Here is a 13,820-nt window from a genome sequence, read left to right on the forward strand (position 1 = left end):
ATTGTATTTAGTGTTTGTCTTTGTTTTAATTTATGAAAAGATATGAGAATTGTAAGAGGACTCTGCAAACCCAACTGGCTAAAAATGAACAGAGCATCAAAGATGTTCCGTCTGACTCCGTCTCTCTGAAAGGCCTGCACACACGGCTCCAAGAAATACAGGTACAGTATGAGTCTGTGTGTATCAGAAACAGATTTAAATATGCAGTAATTATTGGAATGTTGCTTCGGTGTCTGGAGTCAACATTTGCGTCTGTACTATTTTTACTAAGTGAATCAATCCACATGACTTCCCAGCATAGTTGAACTGAGCTCCATCTTTTCCAGTTCTTGAGACAGGAGACAGAGTCTCTGTGGTCTGAGTATGCAAACCAGTGTTCCCAGGTGAGCGGGAACACTGGTCTGGAGCAGGAGAAGGCGGAGCTACAGGAGCAGTGGCGCAGCCAACAGTCCAACCTTCAGAGGAGAGGAAGCTCTCTGGGTGCCGCCCTCAGACAGATCGACTCCACTGAGAACCACATGGTGGACTTCACCGACCGTCTGGACCGCTACCTGAGGCAGCCCAAAGACATCAGTGGCTTCACACTGGCCAACACCAACATCCTGAAAGATATTAAGGTTTTCTGTCAGCCATGAATTCAGTGCCAAGCATTGGCAGGAAAATGTGTACGCTGACCTCACAAACTAATCTCACACTCTGCAGCCTTCTCATCTCACCTTACTCTTTGTCTCTGTTTGCCATAGGAACTGGATGAGAACATACAGAGTGAGCAGGACCAGGTGTCCCGTCTGGACCCTGAATCCAGCGATTTGGACCCCAGAGACTGCTTCCCGCTGTCCCGTGAGGTTGAGGCTCACAGAACCAGTCTGGATCAGCTTCGACAGCAGGTCCGAAAGAGTGAAGCGGCCGCCCGCGCCCTCGACCGCTTCCTCATGTCATTGCGTACTGTGGATGAAGACATCTCTGGAGTCCAAGCCGCCCCCTGCAGTGACGCTCAGGTACTGCAGGACTGTCGCTCCAAGCTGGCACTGATCAGCCAGAGCATCGACAGTCTGAAAGAAAAGGCGCCTCAGCTGGATCTGCTCCTGCAAGGGGCCAGGCTGACAGTCACCAGGGATGGTGTCCCGGCCTCCTGCCTGGATATGGTGACTGCTCTGCTGAGAAGGTTGGAGGAGGCTGACAGTGGGCTGGCCAGCCAGCAGAAGGACATCCAGAAGGAGACACAGAGCAAATCCCTGGGTCTGAGGAAGAGGACGCTGCTGGGGGAGCTGAGGAAGCTGCAGGAGACGATTGAAACTCGAGGCCTGAATGAACCCACCATGCCTGCTGTGCAACACAGGTGCGTGTTGTATGTCGTCACTCTGATACAACAAGACTTAAGCTGTCTTTTTGGTGGTTGTAACTAATTTTGTAATGTGCACTTACTTGTTTTTCAGGACTAGGCCAAGTGTTTTCTTTTTTTATATTCTTGTAATGAGTGTGCTCTTTTTACTTTGCTGTGAAGCAGAATTAAAAGCCTGATTTCCTAAAGTAATGTCTTGATAATCTTGTTTCTTTCCAGGCTTCGTGCCCTGTCAGACTTGGAGGGTCAGCTGCAGGCTCAGCATGCAGAGCTCGAGAACCTCCGTGAACTTCAGGAGAAACAGGGAGGAGGAGAAGACATCTTTCAGGAATTGGAGACTCAGCGGAACGAGACTCAGAGAGTTTTTTCTGACAGGTATGTTAGGCGGAGAGAAGCATGTTCAGCTCAAGTAACGAAATAAATAAACGAATCAGCTAAAATGAAACCGTTAGGAAGAAGTGACTGCTCTGCACTCAGCTTCTATTGGATATGCATGTCTTTGATAAAATGGTGATATTAGCCTGTAGGATATTCAGGTTATTCTCACAGTTCTGTTTCCTGCTCACAGCTACTGTTGGCCTGCAGCAGTGTATGTATGGAAAACAGACAGCGAGAATCACTTAAAACTCCCTCTCTTTTGTGCTTCCTCTGGCAGTAAGAAGCAGTGCAGCGACTTGCTGGAGCTTCTGAAGAAGTTCCAGAGCTGCCGCAGTCACCTGAGCAACACCATGCGGAAGGCAGAGCAGACGATAAGCGATCGGGCTTCCTACATGGGCAAGGACAACCTGCAGAGAAGTATAACTAAGGTTTGTCCACAAAATCACATTTACATCCCATTTCGAATTATTAGGTGTGCATCCAGAAGTGACTTCCATAATGCTATGACCAACTCACTTTATATGCAGAATGTGAGTGTGTGTTTGCACGTTTGCATCCGTCCAGGTCGGTGATATTAAGGAGGAACTGGGTGGTCTTGGGGAGCATATGGAAGAGATGAGGGGAGTTTGCAGACAGCTACAGTCCCAACTGAAGAAATTCCCAGACTGTAGTGAGTCTCCCTTTGAAGCAGAGGCTGACACACTCATGGACAGCTGGCTGGATGTAAGCATCAACATCTCCCCTTCATCCCCTGCATGTGGATAAAGCACTGTAGAATTAAAACTCAAAGCAGCACAAGTTAAAAATAAAAAAAACTAAATTCTAGATTACTGATAGCTGTGACTGGAACACTTCTGTTTTCAGCTTAACTTGATTGAACATTGCTCATTTGTGTCGGCCTTGCAGGTGACAGAGAAGACCGATGCCTACATGGATAACCTTCGAGTGGGGCTGGAGGTGTGGGAGAAGCAGCTGATGCTTGGGGGAGAGGTGGACGCCTGGGCGGGGGCCAAACTGGCCCTGTTTGCAGAGAGCCATCCCTTCAGCAGTGAGCAACAAGTACTTGACATGAGGGTAAGATCCCAATAGAAGTTAAATTCTTATTGCTCTACAGGTAGCCTGAGCAGCCTCCCTAAAGGGTCATTTTGAGTTGTGTTTTTCATTGCTTCATAGGATGAGATCCATGCCAATGAGGAGAACATTGAGCATTTCCACAAGAAGTCTGCGGAGATCCAGGAGATGCTGCAGACTCAGGAGGCACCGCTGGAGCTGCAGGTGAGTTCAACCGTTGACCGATGTGATACCTTCTAGCGTTACTTCAGTTGATATTCACCTTTCTTTTGTAATGTCTGTATCCTTTCTCTAATGTACCAATAAGGTGATGGAAACCCAGCTGAAGAAGAGGATGGAGCAGGTGAAGGAGCTTTTCACTGACTGCACCGACGTCTTTGAGGAACTGGTAGCTGTGAAGACACACCTGGCCGAGAAGATACAGGAGTGCCAGTCAGCTGTAGAGAAGATCCAGTGTTCTCTCAGCAAGATTGATGTTTCACAGCCAAAGGTGGAAGTCCAGATCCAGGTACACACCTGTTCGTAATATTAAGACAGAATAAGTGTAATTAATATATTGTGCTGGTTTACCCTCTGTGGAATGTAAACATGTTCATAAACTAAGATGCATTACAAAGTTTGATCCTGACTTTTTGAGTTGCCATTTTCACTGTTTAATCTCATCCTCACCAGGATCTGTGTGATGATCTGGAGGCTCAGGAGGAGCAGTCTGAGGCTGTCCTGAAGGAGGTGGGTTTGGTTTCAAGTGTGGCCAGTCCTCAGGTGCTGGAGGCGCTGTCTGCAGACTGCTGCAGGCTGAGAGAGGCCATCTCCCACACCAAGGACATGATCCACCTGAAGAGAGAGGAGAGGGACAAAGGCCTGCTCGAGGCCATCAAAGGTTACTGTTGTGGTTATTTGCCCGGTTTGCTTTATGGTATCTTGTGGGAAAAGGAACTGGGTGTGTTTTCATTTATGTGCTGCCAACTGTGATGTGCTTTTTTTTTTTTTTTTTTACCATGGTGGCATTGCTATTTGGAAACAGCCACTGAAATCTACCATTATAGCCAGTATACATATACTGGCTATAATGGTAGATACATACCAGTATACATATAAGCACACATGAACAAATAACATCTCCAGTGGACACAGAGCAATATGAGCACTGTTTGTCGTGGTGCTTGTGGGTGTTTCTGATGAATGTGCTGGATGTTTTCTGTTCCCCATATAGAATAAATGAACTTTGCCTCAATGTCAATGGGAACGGGCCTGATTTTCACCCATTTGGCTTTTTTTTAAATTTTCTGTTTATGAATGATATTTTGCAAACATATGTGATGTTAATAGTTTTTCTTTTTCATTCAGATGAAAGGCAGCTGTTTGAGGGATGGTTCCAGGACTTGCAGCTGTCTGTCAATGAGTGCTTTGAGAACCCTGAGAGCAGAACAGATGTGGAAACATCTCTGCAAAGACTCTCTGTAAGTTAATAAGTTGATGGGTCGAGAGACGCTGTAGATTGCTGCATGATGAATGGCTCCTCACAGTGTCCCTTATGTCCATCAGGGTTTCTTAAAATCCAAGGATGCAGAGAAACGTCTGAACCAGCTGAGAGATCGGCTGGAGAGAGGCGGCCAGAAGGTTCCTCCACAGCAGCTCTCTGAGTTCACCGACTGGCTGAAGGAGCAGCAGGAGGAGGTGGGCACATTCAGAACCCACTGCCACAACAGGCAGAAACAAATGGAGTCGCTCCTCAGTGACTTGAACAGGTAATTACTTCTTTGGTTTCCTCAATAGCAAGTCTGCAAATGAAGATAAATACATTTCATGCTGTTGAAAAAGTCTGAAATGTGGCCTGTTTTGGTCAGGAATCATGCAAACTGCCGTGAAAAGTTAGTTGTTGTTGTAACCATTAAGGAAGCATGTTTGTTGGTTTGTGCCCTTTGTTGTCTAGTCTGCAGAAGCAACACGATAGCTTCCGTGATTGGCTGCAGACCAAAGAAAAGCAGTCGGTGGAATCAAATGAAGTCAAACTTCTTCTCAAAGACCTTCAGGATGAGAGGTGTCATGCTTTTGTTGTTTCCACGTGTCTTGCATACCTTCTGTCTCATGTCTTAATGCATTATGTCTTAGTTAAAGCACTCTGAATTGCCTTGTTGTTGAAAGGTGCTATAAAACATATTTGCTTTGCCTTTCCTTCCATGTGACAGTGGCAGAGCTGAGACCCTCAGTGAGGTGTTGGCATCAGTACGCAGACAAGGCGTCAGAGCGGAAAGCCTCCTAAAGGATGGTGATAACTTGATTCAACGCTACAGAAACCTGGAAGCCAGGCTGCAGAAGCAGGCAGAAGCCCAGAGCGCCCTGGAGGTGGAATTTGACAAATTAAATACAGAGACTAAGAGCACCAGGACCTGGATAACTGACCTCCTGCAGCCCCTCACCTCCTCTGGCACAGACGCCAAGGCAGAGGAGATGAAGAACAAAGCTCAGGTCAGTGAAAGCGAGTTCAAAACTCAGACATTAGAATACCGAGAAAATGAATGAAATACCAACTTTAACACAGCAGACAAACTTTGACCGATCATGCTCGTTATTTCTTTTTCTTCTGGAGGTGAACACCCTGTTTCTCTTTCTCCCGTCTTTGTCTTTTATTCCACCATTCTTCACTTCAGTGAAAGTTAGCTATGAAGTATAGAATTACAGGGAATTCTAAGAAATACACACAATTTAGTTTTAACCTGTTGGTGGCACAAGATGAGGAGTCATTAGGATTCATCCTGTGAGGGCCAGGAATGTCAGTACAGAATTTCATTCATTAAAGAAATGTTGAGATGGTTCAATCTGGACCGACAGACTGACACACTGATATTTGTGCTTCCTGTAGCTACACCACTAACATCATTAAAATGTGTTTTGCTTTTCTAGAAACTTTTATAATTCTTCAATTTTGTCATCAGGCCATCCTGAGCTCCAAACCTGAGGTAGACTCTAAGGTGAACAACCTGAGAAGACAAAGTGAAGGTCTGAGTGAGCAGGAGGACCTGGAGGAGAGCAGGAAACAGGAGCTTCAGCGGTCCGTCAGAGAAACTGAGGAGCAGTGGAGGATGGCTCTGCAGGCAGCTGAACAGGCCCTCAACAAGGCAGAAACACAAGCCCTGTTAGACAAGGACTTCGATGCTTTCAAAGCCCAGAATGACAATGTCCAGTCCTGGATTAGAGACCAGGAGCAGAACCTGCAGTCGCTCAGTGCTTGCATGCAAGTTGAAGAAAAGCCTCAGATTGCACAGGTGACTTTTTAATGGTTGTGGATCAGTTTGTTAACATTGTGGTGTGTTTATAGAACATCTTTTAAGCTCTCTTTTGATGGTAGACGCCTCCTAAAGGGATATTTGTTCTCTTCAGGCTACTCTGAGCTCCAAGCCTGATGGGGATTCAAAGCTCCAGGGTCTGAAGCGACAATGCCAGAGTCTGTGTGACAACCAGGGCTTGGATGAGAGCAGGAGACGAGAGGTTCAGGACGCGGTCAGTCACACAGAGGAGCAGTGGAGGAAGGTCCTGCAGGCTGCCGAGGAGGCTCTCAAGAAGGCAGAGACTGAAGCTGCCGCTGAGCGGGAATTTGATGCTTTCAAAACCCAAAGTGAAAGCATCCAGTCCTGGATCAAAGAACACAAGCAGAAGCTGTTGCCACATGGTGGTCATGTGCAGTTTGAGGAAAGGTTAGAGGTCGCACAGGTGAGTTCACAAGCCAGGTTTGACTTCAGAATAGAGGAGATTATTTTTATTATTGAAATATATTTTAGTCTCAGTGTTGTATTTTTTTCAGAAGCCTTTGTGTTTTTGTCTGCACGGTTTGATTTCACTCACAGAGGCTTTTTGTTTCACCACTACAAAAAACACTAGTTTGATTCACTAACTCGAGTAATGTTGAGTCCAGGCAACTTCTGACCTCTAAATTCCCACACCACCCCTTCTGTGTCATCACCTTCAGGCTGTTTTGACCTCCAAACCTGAGGGAGAGTCCATGCTGCTCGACCTGAAGAGACGAGGTGAAAGTCTGGGTGATCATCTGGAGGAGAGCCGGAAAGCAGAGGTTCAGCAGCTGGTGAAAGACGCCGAGCAGCAGTGGAGAACAGTTCTGCAAGCAGCCAGACAGGCAGAGCTGCGAGCTCTTTCAGACGACTTCGACACTCAGAGTAAAGACACTCAGACCTGGATCAGAGACAGACAACAGAATCTACAGTCTGTGAGCCGTCACACACCACCTGAAGAGAGAAATCTCACAGCTCAGGTCTGTTTGAACTCACTGTGCTGTTATAGCAAAATGCATTTATTGAATTTTGATGAGTTGCTTTAATGAGATATGGGCAATATTAGAGCCAGAAAAGCCAGACGTCAACATTAGCATGCTAAGGTTAGCAGACTGCTTCAAGCCCAAATGAACCTTTCCTGAGGCACCACTCTGAGGACAAACTTTACATTTTGTGGCTATGAAAATCAAAGCGTAGTGAAGTTTCTTAAATCAATTTGCTGTTTTTCTGATCTAAGTATTCTAGTCCAACTCTTGCTCCTCTTCATTCCTGGTTTTAAATATCCAAAGGTTGAATGACTTCGTTACTGCATTTAATGACTGTTTTGTGTTTGTCTGCAGACCATCTTGAGCTCCAAACCTGAAGGTGACTGTAAGGTCAACAATCTGAGGAGGCGAGGCCAGAGTCTGTGCGACCTCCCGGATGCAGACGAGGGCAGGAAAGTCCACGTTCAGCAGACAGTCAGAGACACAGAGGAGCAGTGGAGGACAGTCCTGCAGGATGCTAAGCACGTCGAAGCTGCTGCAGGAGCTGAGGTCACCCAGAAGACTGAGAGGAGGAAGATGGAGGTAAGAGAATAGACCGTAATCTGCTGTGGGACTTAACTGAGTGCTGAGTGTGAAAGCCTGTGCTGCCGCTGAAAGCCAGCACGTAAAGTAATGACTATGGACACTGTACATTGAATTTGTTTAACAGTATTCAGTCAGTTACCTGCTCAACACAACACAACACAGGCAACAAAAATGTCATGAGCACTTTCTTTGAAATTTTTTTCTTCCATTTTGGTTCTTTCTTTTTTTCCTCTTTTTAGTTGTTAAGGTAGAACTACTTAAAGGTCACCTTCCCCTCATCCAGAGCAGGAGTAAGAATGCCACCTGGGCTGATTGGCTGGAGTAGTGTTGTTGGGCTCGGTCCACTTTGTTTCCCATTTACAGAGCAGGGCTGTGTTACAGATTTTGGACAACTAATGGACCGTGAGGAGCAATCTTTCTCCAGAATGACTCACGCCACCTTAAAAGTGCACAAAAAACAGAAATGCATGGCTTTTGCTGTGAGTGGAGACCCCCAGGGCCTCAGCCAAAAGGCTGCTAAACTGAGCATGTTTACTGAGGTTTATTGGAAAACAACCTGGCTCATTCTCAACATATTAAATATTCTTAATGCCAGTCTACTGTGAGTAAACAGTAAGTTGAGCCCTTCTTGTAAAAGGGCAGTTTTCATGGATCCATTTTGAACCACCTCTTATGTTCGTACCTTTTCCTTTTCAGCTGAGAGAATTTGATACCCATCAGCAGGACGCTGGCAGCTGGCTTACTGACCTCCAACAAAAAGTGGACTCGCTGAAAAGCCAATCCAAAGCTGAGGACAGACTGCACTCAGCCCAGGTGAGCCGACGGGTCACGTTAGCACAAAATGCACTGATGATAAAAGAGTTTTTCACAAATGCAGCTAATGGTAAGACATGTTTTAAGCCTCTTTTAGCTCAGAGATTTTGGTCTCACCAACCCTGTTTATGTTTTATCAGTCACAAACTAAAATGACCCGAACAAGCAGGTTTGTGTCCCAATCAAACAATGATACTGTGGATTTCACAGATCATGACAAGTCTTAAGGATGGGATGTGATGTCTGTATCTCATCTGCAGGCCATTATGAGCTCCAAGCCAGACGGAGACTCCAAGCTCCAGGAGCTCAGGAGACGAGGCCAGAGTTTGTGCGGTCAGGACCTCGAGGAACACAAAAAACAAGAGCTTCAACAAAAAGTTCGAGGCGCTGAGGAGCAGTGGACGAGAGTCATGCAAAATGCTAAACAAGCATTGGATCAGGCTGAAAGGCAGTGTGCTCTGGAGGGCCAGCTGAAGGACTTCAGAGATCTGAGTGAAAACACCAGAAACTGGCTGGAAGACAAGAAGCAGAGCCTGCTGTCTCTGGATCGTCAGACAGACCTAGAAAAGACGATAACCACTGCACAGGTCAGTTTCAGTGTTTTGGTTTAGCTCACGAGCATCCAATTTTCAGTCTTTGTCTAAATTTTGTGAAGCATAATTCAAGTTTTCCCTCCTTCACTTCATGCTTTTTCATTTTTATTTCTTCCTCAGAACATCCTGAGCTGTAAGCCTGAGGGAGACTCCAAGCTGACAGAGCTGAAGAGGCAGAGTCAGAGTCTGTCTGACCAGGAGGACCTGGAGGAGAACGTGAGACAGGAGGCTCAGCAGTGGGTCAAAGATTCGGAGGAACAGTGGACGACAGTCCTGCAGTCCGCTGAGAACACTCTGAAGAAAGCTGAGGTCCAGTACTCGCTCTCCAGGGAGCTGGAGGCCTTTCGTACCCAAGCAGGGAGCACCAAAACCTGGGTTAAAGAGCTGCAGCAACAGGCCGAGTCCAAAGGGAGCGGCACTCAGGGCAGCCGGGCTCAGATTGAGGACAGACTGAACACAGCAGAGGTAGAACATGAAACATGAGGGTTTTTGTTTTTGTTTTTTGTTTTTTTGTCTAATATGTAATGTTCAACTACAGGGGTGTTCAAGTACAATATCTAAAGACTTAGAGTAAAATAGTTGTAGATACTCTTTTTTTTTTTGTTATATCCAGTCGACGGATGCATAAAGGCTTTTTTCTAAAGCAGTGCACGTATATCTGTCAGAACACTGTGTCATTGTGTCTTTAGGTCATCTTGAGCTCCAGGTCTGATGGTGAGGCTCGAGTGATGGGGCTGAAGAGACGAGCACAGAGTCTGTGTGAGCAAAAAGACCTGGAGGGAGACAAGAAACTGGAGGTTCAGCAGACGGTCAGAGACACTGAGCAGCAGTGGACGGCGGTCCTGCAGGCTGCCGAGGAGACACAGAGGTACAGAAAGCTGATTTTAGCTTTCTGAGGGCAAACCTATTTTAGTTTTTCTTTTTATGTAAATGTCAGTGTGCAGACTCAGCTACAGATCAGCTGCCTGAAGCTTGTCATCCAGGCTCAGCCCTCTGTGGCTTCAGTGTCTTTAAGCCCCTCCTAGTGACAGAGTCTGGCTTTGGTTGCATTTTATCAGCTCTGCTTATTGACTCTAAATCCTTTGAAATCTCTGTACCAAAAATCCATATCTTTCATGAATTAAACTGCAGAGATTGATTTCCAAACACAAGCTTCAGAGACATCAGACATACTGGATCGATTTGTTTTTACAGTTTGTGATCACTTGAATCTGAAGTTTGAATTTAGACTGAATTAATTGTGAATCATATTTCTAATGTTGTCACATGTGCTGTTAAACAAATCAGGCAGTTGAAGGGTGTTGTGGAGCGCGTGGCGTCCTGTCAGTGCCAGCGAGGCCAAGCTGAGGCCCGTCTGTCTGAGCTTCAGAAGCAGACGTCCGACCTGCCACGTGTCTTCCCCTGGCCGGGCCTGGGAGAGCGGAGACAAGCGGTGGAACAGGCCCGGAGCCTGCTGGACCAGACCACAGCTTTGGCCCCCGTTCTCTCAGACGTCCGCACGCAGGTAGAAACCTCACAGGGAAGCAACCTCAACTATATGTTTTTGGTCTATTATTAATGTTTGTCAGTCAAAACAAAACTTGTCGGGTTGAGTTGCTCACAAAGTTATCCAGCATGAGGTTTAAACCTGTTTTGCACTGTTCCTCTCAAGGCTGCAGAGCTGTTTGAGATCACACAGGACCAGGACTGGTCCGATCCCTCCTGGGCAGCCAAGGAGGAGTCGATTCCTGTTCTGCTGAAAGAGCTGACTGTGAGTTCACAAATACATTAGTAATAAGGGTTCAACCAATGGCCAAGTTACCCTGTCTGACAATACAACCACTGTTGTTTTCAGGATGTGGTAGCTAACCTGGAGCAGGGCATCCTGACGGAGAGGCAGTGCACCCAGCTGGTGGAGCAGCATGAAGCAGCCCAGGACTGGCTGAGGGAGCAGGTTAAAGGCCTGGGAACTCCTCCAGCAGACAGACAGGGTCTGCACAGTGCTGTCAACACTCTGAAGGTCGGATAATAAAGCACAAACACACAGTTGTTACTTGGACTCCTGGCAGACAAGTTATACTGATGTGAGATGTAATGTGGTTATGACAGCTGTTATATTTGGCAATGAGAAAACTGAACACAGCCTAATTAAATGATTGTTTGTGGTTGTAGCTGTTCTTTCTGCATTCTAGTAATCTGTTTCTCCTCTTTCCCTCTGCATGTCAGGCTTTGCTCCAGACAGTGGACAGGGAGCAGAGAGAGATGAAGGACCTGGACTCTGCCAGGGACAGTTTGCTGAGTCTCTGTACCCCTGGAGGTCGGGATGCCCTGACACTGGAGGTCAGCCATCTCCACGACCTCTGCGCCACCTCGGAGCAGGAGGTGAGGGAGCGCCTTACGACCTGTGAAACACAGCTAGAGGAGCTGGACGGTCAGCTGGCCAAGAGGGCCCAGGGGCTGAAGGAGAGAGCTGCTGCCCTGCAGTGGGAGCTCCGCTCTCTGGACCAGGCGCTCAGTTACAGTGAACCACAGAACAACATCGCTCAGCTCCAACAGCACTGGCACAGCCTTCAGGTTAGTGCTGTTTTATTCATCTAAGCACAAATCCTGATGTGACAACCCCCTTTTTTTTTATCTAACTAGGCTGAGTTACAAGATGTTGACCTTGTCTTTGTCCTGGTAGAACTGTGAGAAGTCACTTGAAGATTTGGGTGTCAAAGTTCATGACCTTCATCAAGAAGTGAAGGCTACACCTGCCACCGATGAGCTGCCAACAGAAATTACCACTGTGGTGGAGTCCCTATGCCAGCAACATGACAGGTAATGTCTCACAGCTGATGTCATTTCCTCTCTGTTTTGGGAGGGCTGTCAAAAATAGGTAAACAACAACAAAAACGCTGTACAGACTATTAATTATGGCTCTGATTACCCAGGTAGTAAAGCAGCCAGCACCACTAATTTTACTGCTTCATGTTAGATTCAAACATTTTTGTTACACTCAGGATGTAAAGAGAGAGACCGAGCTAAACTCACGTGATGTGCAGTAACATCTGTCCAATTCACCGCTGGGGCTTTTTAAACTGTATGTAGCCTTCTTGAACAGATTCCCCATGACAAATTCTCAGCTGGCATCCCTTTACTTCAATTTAGGTTTCAATTATTTTTACATACCTGCAACATCCCTTAGTGGTTCAGTGTGCTCTTGACAATGACATGGAAACACAGAGTTCTTCTTATATATAACCTGTTTAAAACATCTGAGGATTATATCTAATCTAATGTCTGGTTTCTTCAACCAAGCAACATGACACATCCATACAGAAATATCCTTTTTAGTCTGCCCTTGACCTCGTATTTAGTATGTTTGCCCATTGTTTTATGATCGAAAAGCACCTTTTTATTTCATCTGCTTTAATACCAGCTGATACCATGCTAAATGTTGTGTTTACAATAATGATTCTATTATCTCCACAGTCTAAAGTCCAGGCTGAGTGAGCATCAGGGTACCTGCTCTGCAAACACGGCCCGCTGTCTGATGGACAGTCTTCACGCCCTGCAGGAATGGAACCACAGCAAGCCGTCAGAGTCCAAGTCCTCTCTGCAGGTTTCTGTCTTTTAATGCTTTTACTGTTTTTACTGTCATGACATTTCACACACGCAAACATACATTTTTCATCACTGCAACGACTTCAACTTTTTTTTTTTTCCTTCTGGGGTTAGGTGGCATTTGATGAAGGTGAAAAGTTGCAGGTCAGCCTGCAGGAGGCGCTTTCTCACCAGCAGTTTCTAAAAGACTGTTTGATGCCAGACTTGTTTGAGAAACTGGAGAGAGAGGGTTCAGAGACACTCAGAAAGTCAGACACACATAAGGCATCTCTCAGCCAGAGCTTAAAGGTATTTAAATCCTGTTGAATACATTTACATATTTTATATGATTTATTAAATATCACTTATATAAAGTAAACAGTTATGTAACTCTGTGAAAGCTGATGTTTTCCTTTTTTTTAAGGAACTTGATGAACGGAGTAAACACAAGCTGCCTGATGTCCTTCATGGTAATCTAGAGGAGACAAAGACACCTGTAATGGCACCACCACGAAAAATCAAGCACTCACCTGAGAAAATACACAAAGTCAAACTACAGAAAAACATTCCCTCAACAGAAAAATCTCCATCTATTGATGATGAAATGTCAGTTTCAGCTGAGTCTGGTGCTAAAACATTAAAGCCTACTTCAGATGCAAAGATTCCCGGCGTGGAGAAAACCATACCTGAACCAACAAAAACAAAATCTCAGAGCACAACATGTGCTTCAGAACCTTTTAGAACGCAAAGTTACAACATCTCTGAAGAGGCACAGATTAACAATATAAAGCTAGATATCACTGCTGAGCCTGCTGGAGCTGAACAAACGAAACCTGCTGTTGAGGAACCTGTACTGATCCAAAAAGTCATAGAGCCGTCTGCACCTAGTGTTGGTGAGAAAACTACACCTGTACCATCCAGAAGAAAGTCCAAGACTTCAGCCTCTGATCCAGAGCCTGCCCAAACTAAGGTAGATTCTGAAATGGTAAAAACTTTCAGTTCTCAAGAATCACCCAGAGACCCAACAGAAACTTCTGTGGCAAAACCGGCGCAGATCAAGGCTGATGCTGAGAATCCGATGTCTCACCTAACTTCAGCTTTGATCACAGAAACAGATGCTGAGCAACCTAAGTCTGTACCAACAGGGCAAGAGTCAGATAGTTTTAAAATTTCAGATCCAGTTGCTACCCAAAGTGAACCT

At 45.9% G+C, this 13,820-nt stretch overlaps 1 protein-coding gene across 1 annotated transcript in view; it reads left to right on the top strand.

Moving 5' to 3' along the window:
* syne2b (spectrin repeat containing, nuclear envelope 2b) overlaps positions 1–13,820 on the top strand; it is a 106,596-nt gene that overhangs the window by 23,553 nt on the left and 69,223 nt on the right. Inside the window, exons 27-49 of the mRNA XM_076749029.1 lie at positions 327–617; positions 744–1,339; positions 1,562–1,717; positions 1,998–2,148; positions 2,285–2,443; positions 2,627–2,794; positions 2,894–2,995; positions 3,099–3,299; positions 3,464–3,671; positions 4,139–4,251; positions 4,337–4,539; positions 5,086–5,260; positions 5,728–6,057; positions 6,173–6,502; positions 6,759–7,013; positions 7,419–7,646; positions 8,346–8,462; positions 8,723–9,049; positions 9,176–9,520; positions 10,707–10,805; positions 10,890–11,054; positions 11,261–11,608; positions 11,718–11,854. Coding sequence (XP_076605144.1) covers positions 327–617; positions 744–1,339; positions 1,562–1,717; positions 1,998–2,148; positions 2,285–2,443; positions 2,627–2,794; positions 2,894–2,995; positions 3,099–3,299; positions 3,464–3,671; positions 4,139–4,251; positions 4,337–4,539; positions 5,086–5,260; positions 5,728–6,057; positions 6,173–6,502; positions 6,759–7,013; positions 7,419–7,646; positions 8,346–8,462; positions 8,723–9,049; positions 9,176–9,520; positions 10,707–10,805; positions 10,890–11,054; positions 11,261–11,608; positions 11,718–11,854 — 5,204 coding nt within the window. The remainder of the gene's footprint in view (positions 1–326; positions 618–743; positions 1,340–1,561; positions 1,718–1,997; positions 2,149–2,284; positions 2,444–2,626; positions 2,795–2,893; positions 2,996–3,098; positions 3,300–3,463; positions 3,672–4,138; positions 4,252–4,336; positions 4,540–5,085; positions 5,261–5,727; positions 6,058–6,172; positions 6,503–6,758; positions 7,014–7,418; positions 7,647–8,345; positions 8,463–8,722; positions 9,050–9,175; positions 9,521–10,706; positions 10,806–10,889; positions 11,055–11,260; positions 11,609–11,717; positions 11,855–13,820) is intronic.

This window comes from Chaetodon auriga, chromosome 14, assembly GCF_051107435.1.
Source record: "Chaetodon auriga isolate fChaAug3 chromosome 14, fChaAug3.hap1, whole genome shotgun sequence".
In the NCBI taxonomy this organism is placed as follows: domain Eukaryota; kingdom Metazoa; phylum Chordata; class Actinopteri; order Chaetodontiformes; family Chaetodontidae; genus Chaetodon; species Chaetodon auriga.